We start from the raw sequence: 19,576 nt of genomic DNA on the forward strand, positions 1-19,576 counted from the left end.
GCAAACTGTGTGCCAGCATTGACTAACTGTAACTTACGTATACTGTAGGAATGCGACTACACTTAGGGAGAGATCACATTTCCAGTTTCCCGCCCTCAGCCCTTCGACCGCTCGCTGATCATCGGGACTGCTCATGCCCCTCCCGGCGTGGACATGCATGTCGGCACATGTCCCCCAATTCCCCACATGCGCACTGACACGGCTGGGCTCTCAAGCGCTGGTGCGCATGATTTTACGCATGAAAAGACTGCCGATGCACATTGTCCATTCGTCACGCCGCAGAGAGTTGAGCGCGGGCGGGGTGGGCTGGGCCGAGGGGATTTCCATGGATAGGATCCCGCGTGTTGACCGAAGTCCCAGAACAGGACCGCTGATGGCACGGAGTGATAGTGCTCGTCAAGAGGAGTCGATTGAAACCACTTTGGTATAGAATGGAGGGGTTTTGACCCCTAAACAACAAGGCTTTGTCCGTGGGGGGGCGGCCGTCCCCTCAAGGGGGTCCCGGGGGATTTCGGCCGGCATGGGTCTGGCACTTTGTTTCCTACCCTCACCCCTGACAACATAACCTCACCGGCAGCTGCCGAGCTCCCTGAGTCGGGGCCAGCCGCCGCGCCTGCACGAAGTGAGGGTGCCCCGGGGGCATAAACCACACGGGCGCGAGCTCAGCGACCTAGGCGTGATGCGAGCATAGCGTACAGCAGGTTGCGCGCGCAAGGCGTTCCATACGTGGCAAGGTGGATGCATGCGAGGCAGCCACGTTAAAGCCTAGCCCAGCAAATGCCTCAACAGTGGTTGAAAGTAGTTTTCTGGCGCAAACAGCAACCCCGCGCGCCGCGACGTCATCACTGTCAGCACAGCTGGCCGGTGGTAGGCAACCGCACACCTTTCAACGTCAAGATGTGGTCAACGAGGCCAGGTGGCAACCCGCTGGCAGTGAGGCCCTCCCGAGTGGCACCCTGCAGGGCGCGGCCGCTGCGAAAGCGGACTCCCAACATGATGTCCAGGTCCGAGTCCTCGAACAGCGTCAGGTCAGCCCCACAAGTCCTAAGAACTGTGCGCAGCTGCTCCCGCGACTGTTCCGGGTCCATGCAGGCCAGGTTGTCGACAATTGGGGCAGCCAAGTACTGGGGGCGAGTCGTCAAAATGCGCAGTAATGCGCGTGCGGCCGCGTTGAACTATTTAAACTTATTTTCTATATGAAAAATTTGCTTGTGGCAACCGGGGCCGAAGTCCATTACCGCATTACGACTCGGCGGAGCCCGCCGGCCCATGCGGCGGAGCCGCCATGGGCGGAGCCCGGCCCCGGCGTTGCCGCGCGCGTTTTAGCCAGTGCTCGTATCTTCCATCTATACTGTAGAAATCTGCCCAAAATCCGCCGAAGGCGGAGAAATGTTTGGGTTTGGGTGCCGCGCATCTACGCAGGTGTAGACGTTTTTGGCCGGTTTTGGCGCAAAAATGGGGGAGGCGTAGACGTTTTGGGGGGCTTGGGGGCTTAAGTGTAGATGCCGCGGTCAGGGTCATCTACGCATGTGTAGATGCCGGGTGCCTGAGGGCATCTACAAGATACGAGCACTGGTTTTAGCACAAACGTAGCGCACGGCTCCGAGCATGTGAGCTTATACTGTATGTTAAAACTTTTTGCGCGCTCCTTAATATGGAGACGCGCACGCTTCACACATATACATGCACGCACACACACACACACACACACACACACACACACACACACACACACACACACACACACACACACACACACACACACACACACACACACACACACACACACACACACACACACACACACACACACACACACACACCCTTGCACCCTTGCACCCTTGCACCCTTGCACCCTCACCCTCACCCTCACCCTCACCCTCACCCTCACCCTCACCCTCACCCTCACCCTCACCCTCACCCTCACCCTCACCCTCACACACACACACACACACTCGCTCTCTCTACTGGGGCCCAGCGGGCATGCAGGGGATAGTTGTCAGGGGTTTGATGCGGTCTCTCCAGTGGGCTCCAGCCAGTCCTCCAGAGCAGGAGGTGCGCGTGGTGCGTGGCGACAGCGTGAGCCACTGAGCCTGGTGCGCCTCGCTCGCTGTCGCAGCAGGTAGCTAGGTTGCCCCGCCCGAGTACTCCATTACGACACTCGACAAGGCAACCATGGAAACCGTGGTTACACGAACACGCACGTTTACACACACATGCGTTGCCTTCATCTCCATCATGCCATCATGATCACCATCTATCATCACGTACGTACGTACATATGGCGGCACGAGAGAAAGTGAGCGGCACGCGCACACACACGCACAGAGTATGGTAGCTGTTGTTTGGTTGTTTTTTTGTACACCTGCTCGCGCATACGGTATTGGATGGTACAGCCAATGCCATGAGCCCATAGGCGGACGATCATGGGCATATAGATATAGGATTTCTTCTTACATCAAACGTGTACAGGAATATGCTATCTATCTACGTACAGCCACGCCAACGCAGCGCATTATTCCATGTGGCGTATACATGATGCATGAAAAGTTATCTGATGCACTTTAAGCCCCGAGCCTGTCCCCGCCAACCGTTCTACCCAAGCCTCCCTTTTTCCGACGATGCCTCGCTCACAATCCGACACTTGAAGTATGTGCCATGCGTGTGCCATAGCGGCGTGCGGATGCTTGCGGGCGTGTGGGACACGGACATGGACGCACGTAGGCACACACAACACACACACACACACACACACACGTGCTAATACTTGTGCACACATGCATGTATGAGTACATGAATGCGGATGTTACAGAGGGGACAGTCCCAGCACCCGAAGACGCCAAGCCATCACATGCTATCAGGGCCCAACTTGACTCCACCAACCCCGACTTTGCTGCAAACCCTCCCGCGGGCAAAGTCCGTGTGACTCCGCGCACAGTGAGTCCTAGCCAAGCCTCAACCCGCCAGAGCCCCACCGCTGTGCCTCAACGTCACAAGCCTAGGCACAGAAGTGCCGGGAAACGTCTTGGCCGCAGGACACACGCACAGCGCACGCACTAACCAGGGCGCAAGCGTCCAGGTACTAGAACGGTCGCCCACGCGTGCATCCTGCCCACACACAAAGCCACCAACCACGCACAACCTCTCACGGCGAGGGAGGCGGGGAATCAGCGTCATACGGCAAGCACAAAACCATGCCGTCACCAACAGCCCGAGAGAGTACATGACACGACCGCACAGGCGTCCGGACGAGCGAGGGATCCCTCGCATTGCACACCAGCCACGCGCACACACGTGGCCGTCCCTCGCCTCGCTCCGCAACCCCACCACGTTGGGCCCCAGTGCTTAGTAGTGGACCAGGAGCCGCCGTGAATTGCAGAGGCAAGCGTGCGGCCGTCAGTGGCTGCAGCAAAATAAACAAGAACACAACCTTTGATCAATGCGCAGTGCGACACTCATCCGCCGTCGGTGCGCCATGCAACCTGTATTCCGTCACGGCGATGCTTTTATGTTCTTCCAGCAACATGCATGGACCCACAACACACAACGCCTTGCCTTCGGTATGTAGTACAGTACTGTGTTTCTTCACGCCATTCAGAGCAGGCGTTTGAACGGTGCCCAAAGATACACAGGACGCAAAGGTACACAGTGGAAACCCTGGAGTCATGCACTCGGCGCGCCTAGCCACATTTGCTGGCGCCACCTGAATTACGGCCCGTCGCCGCATGGAGCCCATCCACCTTCACCAATTCGCATTTGGTGCTCACAGGCAGACGGTGACGAAGTGAGGGGCCCTCCGCCCGCCCTCCGTCCCGCCCTCCATCCCGCCCTCCATCCCACCCTCCATACATCCCACCATCCGTCCGCCCTCACAGTTTGCCGCCCTCAGCCCGCCGCCCGCCCGCACTCTCAGTCCCCCATCATCTCCATCAGCTTGAGCAGGCTGGCCACCGCGCCCACCAGCGCCACCACTGCCGACGTCAGGTCCACCAGCTCCGCCGGCTCGCCGCCGCGCGGCCGCATGCCGCCGCCGCCACTTCCAGCGGTTCCGCTACTGCCACTGGCGGTGCCGCTGCCACGGGCGCCGAATGTACTGCCATGGCCGCTGCTACAACTGCCGGTGCTGGCAGGTGTGGTGGAGGCGGCTGCTGCTACCAGCAGCTCACCCAGGGCTGCTGCCCCGGCGCTGCCGCCGCGGGCAGCTGCTGCTGCAGGGGCGGCAGCACAGCCGGCAGATGCCGCTGCAGGGCCAGGGCCCGCAGCCGCTGACTGCGAGGGACTGCCACCTCCAGAGCTGCCGCGGGCGCTGCCGCTGTCACCAAGGCGAGCCGGGCCCCACCTCCACAGCCCCGCCACTCCCCCTCCTCCCCGAGCCACCTCGCCACCGCCAGCAGCGCCTGCAGCCGCCGCGGCCGCCGCGGCCGCCGCCGCTGAGGCCGCCGCTCCTCCCAGGCCGCCGTCCGCACCCCCTCCTCCCAACCCTCCTCCAACCCCTCCTCCAGCCCCGCCCCCGCCCCCGCCCCCGCCCCCGCCCCCGCCCCCGCCCGCCGCCGCCGACGCGGTGGCTGCGGCGTGCCCCAGCCGCCAGCCCACCCGCAGGAACACAACCATGGGCGCCGCCGCCCCCACCGCCCCCAGCGCCATTTGCAGCGCCCAGCCCCCAAACGCGCCCAGCGGCAGCAGCGGCGGCACGTAGCGCCACCCCAGGTACGCCCCCGCCGCCGCCAGCGCCGCCGCTGCGCGGCGGTGCCGCCGCCGCACCGCCAGGCCCAGCGCCGCGCGCTTCACCCTCGGCCGGAAGGGCGCCGCCGCCAGCAGCAGCGCCACCACTCCGGCGTGGCCCTCTTGGGCTGCCAGCAGCAGCGCGGCGCCCTCGCGCGCGGTGGGCGAGGCGCCGGCGGTGAGCAGCAGCGCCGCCACGGGCGCGTGCCCCTTCCAGGCCGCCAGGCACAGGGCCAGGCTGTCGCGCGCGCGCGGGTCGGCGCCGGCGGACAGCAGCAGCCGCACCTAGACAGGGGAGCAACATGGCCAGCAGGCAGCAGCGCGTTGCGGGGGCGCAAGTAAGATGTGTGGGCGTGTGTGAGCACAATGAGCTTAGAACAAGTTCGGCGCAGGAGGCAGCAGCGAAGGGCACGCACAGGGAGCAGCAGCAGGGAGCTGTCCCGCAAGCCCGACCTATCTACCCGTGCTCTGCTGCCGCTGCCGTGCTCTGCACCACACCCCCGTTTCTGCCAGGTCCCCCTCGCCACCGCGCCACAGCACCACCACGCTCCCTCACCACTGCCTCGTGCCCGAACTGACTGGCCACGCACACAGCCACGTTGTCGCGCGCGCCCGGGTCGGCACCGGCCGCGAGCAGCTGCGCCACCACCTCCGGGAAGCCGAACTTGGCGGCCGCCAGCAGCGGCGCGCTGCCCAGCGCCGCGGCGTCCGCGCCCGCCGACAGCAGCAGCGCCACGGCATCGCGGTTGCCCCTGCGGGTGCGGGTGGGCGAGAGGTGCGTGGTTTGGTAAGGCAGGGTGTCCACCAAGCGGGTGGCAAAGCACGGAGAGCGAGTTTGCTGCGCGCAAGCTAGCGCTGTAGCGGCTAGCAAGGCTGCTCGCACAGGCTGCTAGCGTTAGCACAGGCTGCTATCACTAGCACATGAGCACAATGGCTCCTAGCCACGCCGCGGGCCTAGCCGCCATGCCCTCTCACCACATGGCCGCTGAGCGCAGGGCGGCGCTGGAGTCCGCGCGCGGGTTGGCCCCCGCTATCAGCAGCTCCGCAAGCACGTCTGCAACAGGCGCATGCAAAGAGCGTTTGACAGCAACAGCATGTAACAAGAACAGCATGCAACAACTGCAGCACTTCACAACTATCGTACAGCATTATCAACAACAGCATGCAAGTATCAAGAAGGGTTTACTCTGCGTACGTGCGGACTCATGTGCCCGTGCCGCATCCTCTTGCCCGCATACCCCACCCTCAACTGTCAGGCCGCCTGTGCCCCATCCCCTGTATGCACCCTGCCAATCTCGTGTGCTCAATCAATCCTGTGCATGCGCCCTTCCTGCTCCCCAGCCTCAACGCACCCGTGTGCCCGTAGGTGGCTGCGCTGCCCAGCGCCGCCGTTGCCAGCCGCGAGACTCTCGCCGCCTCCGCCGCCGACGCCGACGCCTCCGCCGCCGCAGCCTCAGCGGTCGCAGGCGACTCAGATGCGGCTGCTGCTCCTCCGGAAAGGCGCAGCAGCGACAACGTGCGCAACTCGCCTCCGCCCAACCCAATAATGGACAGGTCGTTCAGCTTCGCGGCTTCGGCGGCGGCGGCGGCTCCCGCCGCCCGCAGCAGCTCCTTCACCACCTCCAGACGCCCCTGCGCCGCCGCCGCCCGCACCACGCGCTCCGTGACAGCTGCGCCGCCGCCGACGTCACCGAGCAGTGCAGCACGGCAGTAGCTGCTACTGCTATTGCTACTGCTACCGCGGCCGGCCCCGGTGTTGTTGCTACTGTTGTTGCTGCTGAGCCCCCAGCCGAGCCGCAGCGGTCCAGCCTGCGCCAGCACTGCTGCCTCACCGCGTGTAACCCCATGGCCGCTGCTGCTGCCGCCTGTGACACTGGCGCTGTCGCCGGCGCTCACATGAGACCCCGCTGGCGCTGGGCCTGCCTGCGCTGCTGCCGCCGCTGTTGCCGTCAGCGGCGCCGTCGCCGTTGCGGGTGCTGCCGGAGGCGGCGGCGCCGCCGTCAGCAAGCGCACCACCGCTAAGTGGCCGGCGGCGGAGGCGTGCGCCAGGACGCTGTCATAGTCCTGCGGCTGCAGCACCGCACCGGCTGTAGCAAGGCAGGACAGGATAGCCACAATGGTGGCGCCGCCGGCATCGGCCGCCGCCACCGCTGCGACCGTCACGGTGGTGGAGGAGGCGCCGGAGGTGACAGGACAGCGGAGCGCGGGTGGCGCTGCGGGCTGGCCGGTGCCCAGCACGTGCTTCAGCAAGCCGCGACAGGCGTAGGTTCGCAGAGGCGCCGCCTTGGGGCCGTACCGGGCAAGCAGGTAGCGGGCCACGAAGTAAGGAATGCGCATTGCCGCTGCCCAGGCCGCGCGCGTGGCCGAACAGGCAGAATAACCTCCAAATCCATCCGAGCCCGCCTCGACGAGGATACGCTGTAAAATCTCCAACGGCAAAGCCAGCAGGTCTGTCGCTGGAGCCTCGGCGAGCACGGACGCGCCCAGCGAAGCCATCAAGCCCTAGCTGGCCCTGCCCGAGAAGCGCGATGCTTGCTAGCCCGCTGCCTACTGGTACCTAATGTGTCACTTTGTACCCTGTCCAAGCGCTACTCGTTCAATTGATGCTCCGAAATAAACTGTGTTGCGCCCTCGCGCAGCCGATGCACGGAGCTCTACTTGTCATGTAACATATCATCCATATCGTTACATCTGTGTTGTACCGCCAGGCCTGACGCCGAGTCGCCAGCGAGCTTCGGCCTCGATGCCTGCGGTGATGCAAGCTGAGCGCTAATACCAAAAGTTTGTCTATAAGGTAAGCAACAATGGCATTCGCGAGCTGTATAAAAGATACGTTACATTGCTGGCGGGTGGCCTTCAACGACACACACGGCAGCCCCCATCCCCCGGACCCGCTGCCAACAACCTCCTGCTTCCTGCTGCTTCCCATGCCTCATGCGCCTCACGGCTTTTCCAAGAAGCTGGTGCGCCTATAAGAAAAAGGAACAACCCACAACATTCAGCGGCATTCCATCGTTGGCATCAAAACGGCCAATGCTTGCTCAGTACCGCGCCAGCCTTCACTCCCTCGACTCTCTCTAGTCTTTGTGGCTCAATCGCCAATCGCCATCACAGCTTTGTAGCTCATGTCGTGTGGAAATGCGCTATGGTGTTCTTAAACGTGTGAAGGGTTGCATGTGCAGGATGCGTGTGTATGATAACACGAAGCTTAGGGTACACCAATGACTCGCAGCATCCTGTCACCCAATCTCAAGTAAGCTCACGGCGCCGCCGCCATGTAAAGCCAACATTCATACCGTACATTCATTCGAAGCACCAGGGTCACCCGTGAGAAGGGATGACAAATCATTCATACAGGACGTCCGCCGCCTCCCTGACACCCCTCGCCCACGCCTCGCCAATCCCACACCGCGCACCAGCCACGTCAGCACGCCACCTCAAAAACTTTGACCAGCACAGTGCACCAGCGCAAAACAAACCTAGCACAACCCGGCAGCCTGCCGGTTTTCATATGCTCGGACCCAATCCTCAGCATCCAATCCTCTCCACCAGATCTCGATGTTGCTCCTTCCTCCAGCTCCTCCTTCAAATCCAAATGTCACTGGAGCAGTCGCCGCCGGGGTAGCGCACCTCGTGTGCGAGCACCGGCCCCTCGGGCTCCTTGCCGAAGTCAATGATCCAGTCCGTGTCCAGCGTCATGCCGCCGTTCTCAGGGTCCACGTCGATCTGGTGTACGTCCGGCGGGGGGGGGGAGACACTCATGAGTAATGATTATATAAAAAGTGAAGGCGTACCCAGGATCAGTGGGGCGGGATGGTGGGGTTGCAGGTCCGAACCCAAACTGCCCCGAACCCAATGCAAAAGAGCGAGGAGAGCGTGGCGGATGGGAGATGGTTTGGGTGGTGGGAAGGCGTATGGCATCATAGTTGGGCGCGCTGCAGCAGCAGGCGTGGCGCAGCACGCCGCAAGCACTCGCACTCACTTACACGCACAAACACACACGCGCCCGCCTAGACACATACACACACGCCGCCCTCGCCCCCGCGCCCTCACACCTTGAGCAGGTGGCTGCCGCCCTCCACCAGCGAGGGGTAGAACTGCTTGTCCCAGGGGCTGCACACGAGGCGGGAAGCAACAGAAAGCGGGTTGGGTGGGTGGGTGGGTGGGTTCCATGCCCTCCCTCTCTGACCGTGTCGCCATGCCCCGCCCCCTGCTCCCCTGCCAGCCCGCCCGCCCTCCCGCCCTTCCCGCCCGCCCACCCGCCCACCTGTACAGGCTGTTGGTGACGTACAGGCGGCGGCCGTCCAGCGACAGCTGCAGCATCTGGGGGCCGCCGCGCAGCGTGACGCCCGCCACGGTGGGCAGCACGGGCTGCTCGGGCGTGTCCTCGGGCAGACCCGACACCACCTGGACCGGCAGCAACGAAAGGGGAGGCGGGTGGGGGAGGCGTTGCATTCATGATTATCTAAGAAGTGAAGGCGTAGCCAGGAACAGTGGGGGAGGGGTTAGCGCGTCAGGTGCTGCAGCAGGGCAGCAGGAGGGGACCGGTGGCAAAGGAGTGTCGGCACCAGGGCACGAACGTCTGTGACGCCCTGCTCGGCTTTGTGCCTATAACCCCGTACTGCCCCCCCCCCTCCCGCCTCGTGCTGCCCCCCTCATGCCCCCTCTTATGCTACACCCCCTCATGCGGTCCTCCTCCCCCTCTCCCTCCCCCTCAGATTCGCCTCCTCTATGCCCGTTGTGACCTAACCAGTCCGTTCACCATGAACGGCTCCCACCCACTTCCCTGCCCCCTGCCCACCTTGAGCGGGCTGTCCTTGTGCACCAGGCCGCCCACCCACACGCGGCCCGCCACCTTGGGGTGGGCGGGGTCACTGATGTCGAACTGCACGATGTCGCCTCGCAGCCAGTTGCTCACGTACAGGAACCTTTGCGGGGGAGGGGCGGGAGGGGAGAGAGGAGGGCGCAAGTGGGATGGGGCGCGTGCCAGTGGAGGGCAGGAAGTGGGCGGCATCAGGCAGGTGGGGCGCGCTAGGGTGCCTGCCACCACAGATGGAATATGCACACCGCTCCCAACCTCATCTCGGCCAAATGGGCTGTATACTCTACAACATCCTACCCGACAAACCTTCCCCCTGCCCGCCCTCTTCCAAGCCGCCTCCAGCCACCCACAATCCTTTCCCCAGCCCGCCACCACCTCACTTGTCGTTGAGGGAGATGAGGATGTCGGTGATGCAGGGCGGCAGCTCCGGCAGCACCCAGCCCTCCACCTTGGTCCAGGGCTGCTCCACCACCAGGTTGGCGGCCCACGGCGCGTCCTCGCCCGGGCCCGAGGGCGTGAAGTGGAACACGGACGAGCTCAGCGCGGCGCCCACGAAGCCGTGCGGCGCGGTGGGCTCGTGCAGGAAGCGAACCTGGGCCGGGCGAGAAGAGGAAGGGGTAACATTCGTGGTTGATTAAGGAGGAGTTGCATGCATGGTTATTGAAGAAGTGAAGGGGCGGTGGAATAGAAGGCAGACCCCACAGATGTCCATCATTATCAGAAAAGAGGCGGTTGGGGAGGGGTGGTTGGAGTGGAAGGGTGGGTGTGGGAGATACCGTACGCAATGCCGACGTGTGCCTGCGTCCTTTCCACCCCTCCTACACGTCCCCGACCCAACAACTCCAAGCTCCCACGGCGGGAGATGTTTGTAGGAGGGAGCAATGACGGGGTGGGTAGGTGGTGGCGTCTACACACAGCGCCGCTCACCATCTATCCCCCCCCCTGCCCCTCGCCACCCCCTTCCCTGCCTCGCCCTCCCCCTCTCCACCCCTTCCCTGCCCCCCCCTCACCTCCAGCGGCAGCAGTCCCTTGTCGCCCAGGTCAATGCGCTGCTTGATCTTGCGGCCGGCCCAGTCCCACACCCACAGCGACTGGCCGTACTGCTCCGCCACCTCGGCGGGGTTGAAGCCCTGAAGGGGGGGGGGAGGCACGTGACAGGGGTTCAGGGGGCGTGAGGGTGTGGAGGAGGAGTGTGCGACGTGCGAGCCGGTCGGTTCCAGGACTGTGGACCGGATTCGCGCAAGGACGGGAGGTTGCAACAGCTGTGGGTCCCTAGCAGGTGCAATCGCAGGCGGCTGTGCAGGCGAGGCGGTACGTGTCACGAACGCGGGCTGCCGGTCCGCTGGACGAGTCGAGCCCGCGGGGGGCACATCCGTCCGGGTCAAAGTACGCGCAAATACAGAAACGCGCGCATGCACGCACGCACCTTGCTGAAGGCCTTGGGCGCGCCCCAGCCCGAGCTGACCATCACGTTGAGGCCTGAAATGGTGGTGGAGGGCAGAGCAGGTCGGTCAGGAGGCGGGCGTAGGCAGCAACCAGGATCGCGAGAGGGCTGCCGAGATCCTAATGGATGACTGCAACTCCGGGCCACTAGATCCGCCACCGCTGGCCCTACGCCGCTGCACGACCTCAGTTGCACCACTCACGGGGCTGGTACCAGAAGTCGTAGCCGTAGGGCGTCTCCTCGGGGCTCCACACGCCCTTGACCCTGCAGGCGGGCGGGGCAGGCCGCGGCATCAGTCATGGCCACGAGGTCGCAATCGGTGAACAGGCGCACGTGTGCATGCAACTGGACGGCAAACAGGACCGGTCACACCAAACATCATAACCCCCTTGGCCATTAAGGCTCGACTCCCTTCACACTTGACTCCTTTCCTTTCGACCATGCCCGAGCGCCACACATTCCACTCGCTGGTACCGTACATCCTTTTGGCCCGCTCGCGCTCCTGCTGTCACTCACTTGAGGTCCTGGGTGAGCAGCAGGAAGGAGCCGCGCGCCGAACCCTCCTTGTCGCCCATGGCGCTCACCTGCAGTGTGCGTGCAGGGTGCATGTGCGTGCAGTGTGCGTGCGGGTTTGGTTCGCGTTGGATGCGCCACAAGTCGCGCGTTGGCTGCATGCAGGCCGCCCCAGCGACGCCTAACCCTCCCCCAGAGGCCAGGCGCGCCCGCGCAATTCAGTTCAGCCCAGCCTCGCAGCTCCCAGCACATCCCAGTGTAGGCCAGTCATGGTCCTCCCCCGTCTGCGTGACTGGACCTTCCGGTGTGCGTTCGCTCCCCTGTCTCGTGCCAGCTACCCCACGATTCAGAGCCTCGGCCAGCTCTCCGAAACAGCGCCCACCCACGTGGTGCCCACCCCAGTCACTCTATCCTCCCTCCACCTTCGGCTCCCCTTTCCCCCATCCCCACTCGTCTCCGCCTCCCGCCCCCACTCACCATGATGCTGCCGTCCGGGGCGCCTGCGCCAGCGCGGGAATGAGCGGATACGGCATGCACATAACAACAAGCGGCGAGGGAAAAGTGAGCAGATGGCGGGAGGATGACGCATGCGCAGTCCGCCTCCCCGGCAGGATCCTCGCTTTGGTCCGTTGTTGCAGCGCTCCTGCCATACCCAACCACCAATAAAGCGTCCATGTGTTCCGAACAGCAACATAGCCATCTAGCAACCTAGCCAGCTACCGCAAATCCGTAACCATCAACTCACAGTGGCTGGTGTGCAGGTAGCTGAGGCCGGTGGCTGCCTGGATGTCCTCGGGCTCGGCGACCGCCCCGATGCGCGGCGCGCGGGGGTCCGTCAGCGTGTCCACACCTGCACATGTTGCGGTGCGGTGTGGTGAGGTCGGCGGGCAGTAGCAGCAGGAGGCAGGCGGAGGCACGGGAACAGGACAGGCTGAAGGCCGGTGGGCTTGAGCTGGGAAGGCCGTGGTGCACACGTGACCACGTCCGATGCAGCCGGAGCCGCAGGAGCTACAGCGCGCCGGAGCCGCAGGAGCTACAGCGCAAGACCAAAGCCTATTAAAGTCCAAAGCGCCAGCCCACAAGCACACAAGCGCTCACCGTACACGCGGCCGGAGCCGAGCGCGGGCAGCACCAGCAACTTGCGCTTGGGGGCGGAGGGGTCGGCGTGGCAGGAGGAGCACGAGTTCCAGCCTGTCCGTGGCACATGTGTGTGGAGGAGCAAAAGATGGGGGAGGGTTCAGTCCTCAAGTCAGGGGTGTGTGAATGGGGCATGCATGGGAACAGGCAGCATGCGAGGCGCTAAGACGAGGATCATGTGCGTGTGTTGCCATGGGATGCTGGACACAGACACCTCCCACCGCAGCTACGGCACGTCCAAGTCTGAATTCAGATCCACCGGGGCTAAACCATAAACATGCCCGCAACCGCATATCGGTGATCAGCTGTTTGCTCACCACTGTGGTGCAGCTCGTCTCCCAGGTGCGGCATTGGCAGGCGGTGGATGACCTGCTGGTAGGTGGCCGACTCGGGGTCCACGTCGATGGTGGCGATGTAGTCGGGCCGCGAGTGGTCGGGAACCACGCACGGCACGTACAGCAGCTTCTCGCGCGCACCGTTCTTGTAGGCATCCTGGCGAGGAGGGGGCGGCGGGGGGGGCAGGTGACGGGAAGGGGGGCAACGTGAGGGAGACCAGCGTGGCCGGGACTCGGGCGTCTCCGAGACTCAGGGCAAACTGTCAAGCGCATACGCATGCGCACGAGCTGGAGTGTTCTATGCACAACGCGTTGAGGCCGTTCGTTTTGCTCGTCCGCTCGTCCAGCAACGCCCAGCGTCCAGCAACACCCACAGATCCCTTTTGGAGCCACGTCGTGAATCGCGTCAGCGCCAGCGTCTCTCGCCCGCTCAGGTCCCGGTCATGACGCCAATAGCAGCATGACACGGTACATATACCAGAAGCTACGCGAGACTCTTGACATGTGCCCTGGCGCGTTCGGTCGCACGTTACGTATGCATGGCGCCCTAGTTCGCCACCTAGACGTATCATATTCCCGTTTTAGTGATCCAGGACTTTAGCTAAGCAACCTCACCAGCGGCGTGGCATATCCAGGGCCCTTCGCGCAGCAAGAGTTCGCCTCGGGTGCCATTTTCAGCAGTTGAATCAAAGGTATGTAGCGGTGCCAAGCGGACTTTATAATCGATTATATCTGAAGAGGTTCAGGAGGCCTTGACAGAGTACGCGAGTCCCGCCTGACGGTTGGTCTTTCGGGATTGCAGTCGAGGCGGTAAATATGCAAATGCTGAGAACAGGTATGTCTAATCGTTTATTGTCATAGCTGCAAGGTATCACATGCAGGCTGTTTGGCGCCAACGCGATTGCGATGGCCTGCAGACCTCGCTTGGCCTGGGGCCTGCGTATGTAAAAAGCTACGCGGGTGTTTACGCAAGGTAGGACGCACGTGTACAGGCCTGTGCCAAGCTGGGCAACTCTTCCAGCGCAACGCCACGGCCACCCGGGGGTTACAGAAGGTTTTCGGCTGGCGAGGCAATTGACCCTAGTAAGGGGACCAGGCAATGCCTCGTGAATTTTACAAGCACATGAGTGATTGCGCGCCAGCTGTGGATGGCTGCAACTCGGCACCGCGTGGGCTATGCCAACGGGGATCGGGTGAAACCGCCGCCCTTACCCCGTGCCCTACCCCCATGCATGTTACCTTGGGCCCCTTAAGCGTTACCGGTGTGTCCCGCCGGGAACTACTAATACCCCCAGCACTGGCGAAGATGTGTCTGGCTAGCTAGATGCAATTCAACGCAAACCATCAACTGCTGTGCAACGTTCCACCGGCTCTACTCTACGTCCTTCACACCCTCGCCCTCAGCCTCCTGCCCCTGCTCCTGCCCCTCCTCCTCGCCCTCGCCCTTGGTGCGCAGCGCCGCCTGCAGTACACCAGCACAGGCGGCGGCCTCTTTGGTATAAATCATGGAGCAGTCGCGCGGATGTGCTGCTCTCGAGCAGCACATGCTTGTAAGCGCATTCGCCATGCTGCAACTTCTTACTTATTGCTCCTCCTGCTTCCGCCCCAAACCTGCCCACACGGAAGTAGCCCCGGCCCCTGTGGCCGAATCCCGGTTCCCCTAGTTACCCCCGGTCCCCCTCCTCCGTCCCTCGAAGCCCCTCGTCACAGGCGGCCCAGGCATCCTGCAGCTAGAACCCAGCCCTTCCTTCCTTCTCAACCCTGCTCTCCCCCCTCCTGCCTCACCGCGCGCATGCGGCCGCCGATGGTTCCGCCCACGCTCATGCGGTCCTGCGGGTCCTTGAGCTCGCTGAACTTGCAGCCGAACTTCTCCATCGACACCCTGAACTCATGGGACAGATGGCGGGCCAGCATGGCGTGGGGCTGACAGGGGCGTGTACTGTGGAGTGCCGTGTGGCCCTGAGGCGTCAGGAACTGTACGGCGGCGCATCGCGATTCCCTGGCGGCCTGGCCGCGGCTTGGCCTCGATGCTGTCGGCTGCCCGTACGTATGGCACCAGGATTCAACACGGTATGCGAGGCTCTTGGCTGTGGCCCTTGGCAGTCGCAGCTTTAGCGCATTCACCCCCATCACGCCCATGCCGCCACCCCGCCTTCCACTGTGCCTCACTTCAGGCCGCCTCATGTGCCGCATCGAGCGGACCCCAGCAGTCCAGGGTACCCCGGCCGCAGCTGCCGCGCAGCATGTCCTTCTTCCCTTACTTGGGTTACCAAAACACACACGCACACTTGTGCAGGCGTGCACATACCGTACGCACACGTGCGCAACTCACTTGTCCTTCTCCTCCTCGCTGGCCCCGTGGGTGCCATGCTCATCCGGGTCGTCGGAGCGGTTGTACATGTGCTCCTGTGGGGTGTGAGTGGAGCGTGTGGAGTGGGAGTGGGAATGGAATGTGATGCGGCTGGAACCAAAGCCGAATCCACGTACAAGTGACAATGGCGGGACTACGCCAACCTGCCCCTGATCCTGTCCCACCGCACCCAAGCCCGTTACCTAGCCCTAGCAAGGCAACAAGCCATCCCCGAACACAGTCCCACAGGCGCGCACCGCCTGCTGCGGACCGGTGGTTCGGCCGCCTATGGTTCCGCCCACGCTCATGCGGTCCTGCGGGTCCTTGAGCTCGCTGAACTTGCAGCCGAACTTCTCCATGGACACCCTGGAGCGCAGGCCGGCAGAGGACCGGGGGGACACAGGCAGGTGGCGAGTGTTGAGACCGGCACGTCACAGCAGCATGCTTGGGGGTGCGGGAGGGGGGCGCTGCCGCTGTCAAGGCAAATGCGGGCCGGCGGCCGCTGCGAAATGTGGTGGACCGAGGCGGCGGCACTAGCAGACAGCAGCTGCGGACCGCCGTCGGTCTGTCCCGCGGCGTCCTCCAGTAGACCAGCCGCCCAAGCACCTAGGGCTAGCTGTAGTGCTGCGGAGCGGCCGCACCTGCTGTCCTTCTCCTCCTCAGTGGCGCCCATGGCTACGCTGGCCTCGGCTGGCTGCGGCGGGTTAAGTGCGGAGTGCTTTTGAAACGTAGCGGGTAACGTCGGACGCGTGATCGGCGGTTGTGGGCTGCTCTGAGCGGCCAGACTTTTGATTGCGGTGAGTAGTTCAGCTGTTCAGGCTTGAGCCTGGGAGCCTCGCATGTGGAAACAAGTCGGGGTGAATGTCGTGTGACGTCACCGGCGACAGCTCACCCGACCCGGCCCTGCAGCAGCTGTGGTGAGCCGAGCGCGAAGCGGACGTGTCCATTCTGTGCCTTAAAGCATTACAGGAAGGTTTGGATTGCAACACGACTTTGCCGTGTCCACCGCCGCCTCCACCTACCAACTCCCCACCTCCACGCAACATCCCGCTGTCCTCCTCCTGGTCACGTCCACGCCCGCGCCCGCGGCCACCTCCTACCCCCTCCGTCCTTCTACTGCCCCTGCCCCTCCGCGCCCTCCTGCTGCTGCTCCCCCTCCTGGCCGCCCTGGGTCGTCATGGCTGCCTGCATGTGGTTACACGAGCGAGAGTGCACGGCAAAAGGACACAAGCAGCGATGTTAGCAGGCGGCTACCACCGGCTGGCACCTACACATTCCCACGCCCGCCGTTACCACCTTCCCACGCCTTGCCGGGGTCCACGCTTTCCATCTCAGCCTTCGCACGAGTGCGGTCTGTTGGCCCTGGCTGGACCCATGCACGCACACACCCCTCCACTGCTAACACAGCCCACGATTCCGCCCGCCCTCTACTTTTAGCGCCCCCCCCCCAAACCACCCCGGCAAGCCCTGGCTCCGTCCGCCCACCTGCCGCATACGGCCGCCAATGGTGCCGCCCACGCTCTGGCGCTCCTGCGGGTCCTTGAGCTCGCTGAACTTGCAGCCGTACTTCTCCATGGCGACTCTTTGCGGGTCAGAATGTTGGGGTGGGGCGGCGCGTGTCAGACTCAAGGGCGCAATCTCAATGCTAGTGCGGATGCATGACTTCAAAGCACAGCTGGAGTACGGTAAAACGGGGCGGCTCCGACAGTGCTTGGCAAAGGCGCAATCGCCCACGCCGCCGTCCATATATCCCCAAGTTGTTGCTGCCCCACTCCCCGCTCACTTGTCCTTGTCCTCCTCGCTGGCGCCGCCGGTGCCGTGGTCCGCGGGGTCATCGGAGCGGTTGACCATGTCGCCCTGATACCACATGGGAGGAGTATGTGTGTGTGTGCTTTCGTGAAGTGTTTTTCTTGTGCGTGTGTATATGCGTGTGTGTGCCGACGGCGCATCAGGCGTTACGCGGTGCAGGTGGCGAGTAAGAGCAGGAGTAGCAGCGGTGCGGCATGGATAGCAGGAGCACCCAGTGGGCAGGCGGCGGCTGCCGAAGCCAACCGACGCCAAAACAACTCCTATGCCGCCCCACCCGTTCCACCGCCCCTCATCTACCTTTCCCCTTCCTCCCTTGCGGCTGATCCCACCCCGCAAGTTGCCTCACCGCGCGCATTCGGCCGCCGATGGTGCCGCCCACGCTCTGGCGCTCCTGCGGGTCCTTGAGCTCGCTGAACTTGCAGCCGTACTTCTCCATGGCGACTCTGGATGAAGGCGGCGGGTGGGCAATCGGTAGCATCGGTTAGCGGGGATGTCACGCGTGGGCGGGTGAGGTGGCACATACGTGCCGGCTGCACAGCCACCAGCGCAACCGTCACTTCAGTTCCTCCGGCAAACCACCCACACCCGCACAGGCCCAACACGATACGACTCTCCATCTGCCCAGCATGTACTCCCGGGGGCACTCACTGGTCCTTCTCCTGCTCGGTGGCACCCATGGTTGCAGTTGCCGGCCTCAGACTTGGCGAGCAGCGGATGCGTAGAAGCGAGCAGTGCGCGTGTATGCAGCGGTGTTACAGTTCAAGATTGGCGTTTGGTGTATCGCAGTATTGCAAACAAGGTACAGGCCAGCTGCCAGAGGACCCAAACACAAGCAAGAACACAAGGGGCAGAGACTTCGCATCACTCCTCATCACTCAGCACGCGCAGGCACGCGCGATGACGCGCCTGGGTCTACCCCAAGCTCTCTTCGAACGCATCAAGCCAATGCCGTGCATTCGTTCAAACAGTACAGATGCTCTCACACACAGGGCTCCTCAGGAAATCATCAAGTAAGACTCTAGGTCTTGGCGCACGCCACGCCCCCTCCTCTCCAAAGCCCCCAACGGCTTGCCTATCGTCCGCAGCTACGCCCCCTCTCCAGAGTCCCCTCCCCAGCTACCCATCCTCCTTCCCCTTCCCCTCTGCGTGCCCCTCTCCTTCCTCCTCCCCTACCTCCTCCTTCCCCTCCTCCCCCTCCTTCCCCTCCTGTCCCTCGCCGGCCTTCCCCCGCTCCGCCGCCTCCCGCGCCAGCTCCCGCGCGAACCACTCCCGGCCGCAGTCCGCCCCGGTGCCGCCCGGCATGTCGCCTGCGGGCATGTAGGCCGGGTCCATCAGCTCGGCCATGGATGCAGCGTTGTCGCCCAGCAGCCGGATGCGGGAGCGGGTCTTGGGACCCAGGAAAGGCCTGGGATGAGGGGGTGGGAGCAAGGTGGGAGGAGGGAGGGAGGTGGAGGGAGGGAGGAAGGAGGGAGGGAGGAAGAAGGGAGGGAGGGAGGAGTGAGAGGGAATGAGGGGGAGGGAGGGGGCGAGAGGTGGCGTGTAAGTGGGAATGGGAGAGTGGCTTGCTTGCGCATGTGCATGTGCATGGTGATGGTGGATTGTGGCTGGGTCGGGGACATGAGCAGCAGAAGGGAGGGCACGAGCGGCCAGCGCCGGCCCTGGGTCCTGCTTCGGTTTGTCGCGGCATCTTTCCGCCCGCCCTGCCGACCTGACGAAGGTGAACAGCAGGCTGAACCAAGCGGGCTGGTACACCAGCCACACGCCCCGCAGCCGGAACGGCATGCACTCCTGCGCGGGGCCGACATGGGGAGAAGCGCGCAGGCGACTGTGCTGGCGCCGCGGCAGCTTCAGGCCGTCTTCTTCTTCTGCTGCTGCGTACCCTTGGTCATCCATGCCAACCCAGGGCGCAGCTGGCCCATGCCCCTCCATTTAACGCCCCTCCCCTCGCCTCCCCAGCTTGGTCAAAGCGCGCCGCCTCCACTCACGCCTACACACACATACACACACGCACACACTGACACACACATGCACACACACGCACACACGCACCTGCAGGAACCTGAAGTGCTGCTTCAGCACCCAGGCCGGCACCTCCCGCCGGATCTGCAGCCCCTGGGCCAGCGTGAGGCCCTTGAAGGAGGGCGCCACCACACGCCCGCATACCTGCTCGACAGGATGATGCAGGTGATTGGTGGATGGGTTGCACGAATCAGGTTGGGCCGTAGGCGCAGAAGGGAGCCAAGGGCAGGATCCATGTAAGCAGTGGCGCACATACGGTTTGCAATCGCCATGCAGCCAGCCCTTCAGTCACATACCCGCGCATCGCAGCGCGGGACCCACCTACACCCCTCCCGCCTCGCCTCGCCCAGTCCGTGTGCGTGCGCACACGCTCTTCCCACCCACCCACCCACCCACCCACCCACCCACCCACCCACCCACCCACC

At 63.7% G+C, this 19,576-nt stretch overlaps 6 protein-coding genes across 6 annotated transcripts in view; all 6 read right to left on the reverse strand.

Moving 5' to 3' along the window:
- Window positions 1–59: 59 nt before the first annotated feature.
- CHLRE_03g165976v5 (uncharacterized protein) lies at window positions 60–1,185 on the reverse strand. Its single transcript, XM_043060789.1, has 3 exons — window positions 884–1,185; window positions 572–613; window positions 60–306 (listed from the first exon to the last, which is right to left on the reverse strand). Exons 1-3 carry the CDS (start codon window positions 1,086–1,088, stop codon window positions 272–274), a joined length of 282 nt encoding a protein of 93 aa, XP_042925918.1. The 5' UTR covers window positions 1,089–1,185; the 3' UTR covers window positions 60–271.
- Window positions 1,186–2,176: 991 nt separating this feature from the next.
- Window positions 2,177–7,325, reverse strand: CHLRE_03g166000v5 (uncharacterized protein). The gene is made up of 4 exons (XM_043060790.1): window positions 6,075–7,325; window positions 5,698–5,776; window positions 5,279–5,474; window positions 2,177–5,007 (listed from the first exon to the last, which is right to left on the reverse strand). The coding sequence occupies exons 1-4, from the start codon at window positions 7,216–7,218 to the stop codon at window positions 3,910–3,912; spliced, it is 2,517 nt and encodes an 838-aa protein (XP_042925919.1). The 5' UTR covers window positions 7,219–7,325; the 3' UTR covers window positions 2,177–3,909.
- Window positions 7,326–7,395: 70 nt separating this feature from the next.
- Window positions 7,396–13,895, reverse strand: CHLRE_03g166050v5 (uncharacterized protein). The gene is made up of 14 exons (XM_001703306.2): window positions 13,589–13,895; window positions 12,956–13,130; window positions 12,600–12,692; window positions 12,247–12,351; window positions 11,979–12,001; window positions 11,505–11,572; window positions 11,191–11,252; window positions 10,971–11,023; window positions 10,555–10,674; window positions 9,925–10,136; window positions 9,524–9,650; window positions 8,990–9,129; window positions 8,778–8,835; window positions 7,396–8,448 (listed from the first exon to the last, which is right to left on the reverse strand). The coding sequence occupies exons 1-14, from the start codon at window positions 13,643–13,645 to the stop codon at window positions 8,308–8,310; spliced, it is 1,434 nt and encodes a 477-aa protein (XP_001703358.1). The 5' UTR covers window positions 13,646–13,895; the 3' UTR covers window positions 7,396–8,307.
- Window positions 13,896–14,074: 179 nt separating this feature from the next.
- Window positions 14,075–16,125, reverse strand: CHLRE_03g166100v5 (uncharacterized protein). Its single transcript, XM_043060791.1, has 5 exons — window positions 15,965–16,125; window positions 15,581–15,689; window positions 15,306–15,379; window positions 14,759–14,855; window positions 14,075–14,435 (listed from the first exon to the last, which is right to left on the reverse strand). The coding sequence occupies exons 1-5, from the start codon at window positions 15,994–15,996 to the stop codon at window positions 14,346–14,348; spliced, it is 402 nt and encodes a 133-aa protein (XP_042925920.1). The 5' UTR covers window positions 15,997–16,125; the 3' UTR covers window positions 14,075–14,345.
- A 149-nt stretch (window positions 16,126–16,274) lies between these two features.
- On the reverse strand, window positions 16,275–17,825 carry CHLRE_03g166150v5 (uncharacterized protein). Its single transcript, XM_043060792.1, has 5 exons — window positions 17,781–17,825; window positions 17,479–17,575; window positions 17,107–17,180; window positions 16,809–16,905; window positions 16,275–16,508 (listed from the first exon to the last, which is right to left on the reverse strand). Exons 1-5 carry the CDS (start codon window positions 17,807–17,809, stop codon window positions 16,437–16,439), a joined length of 369 nt encoding a protein of 122 aa, XP_042925921.1. The 5' UTR covers window positions 17,810–17,825; the 3' UTR covers window positions 16,275–16,436.
- A 47-nt stretch (window positions 17,826–17,872) lies between these two features.
- Window positions 17,873–19,576, reverse strand: part of CHLRE_03g166201v5 (uncharacterized protein) — a 3,533-nt gene continuing 1,829 nt past the window's right edge. Inside the window, exons 6-8 of the mRNA XM_001703304.2 lie at window positions 19,182–19,295; window positions 18,841–18,920; window positions 17,873–18,537 (exon numbers count right to left, since the gene is read on the reverse strand). Coding sequence (XP_001703356.1) covers window positions 18,249–18,537; window positions 18,841–18,920; window positions 19,182–19,295 — 483 coding nt within the window. The 3' untranslated portion in view covers window positions 17,873–18,248. The remainder of the gene's footprint in view (window positions 18,538–18,840; window positions 18,921–19,181; window positions 19,296–19,576) is intronic.

Source organism: Chlamydomonas reinhardtii, chromosome 3 (assembly GCF_000002595.2).
Source record: "Chlamydomonas reinhardtii strain CC-503 cw92 mt+ chromosome 3, whole genome shotgun sequence".
NCBI lineage: Eukaryota > Viridiplantae > Chlorophyta > Chlorophyceae > Chlamydomonadales > Chlamydomonadaceae > Chlamydomonas > Chlamydomonas reinhardtii.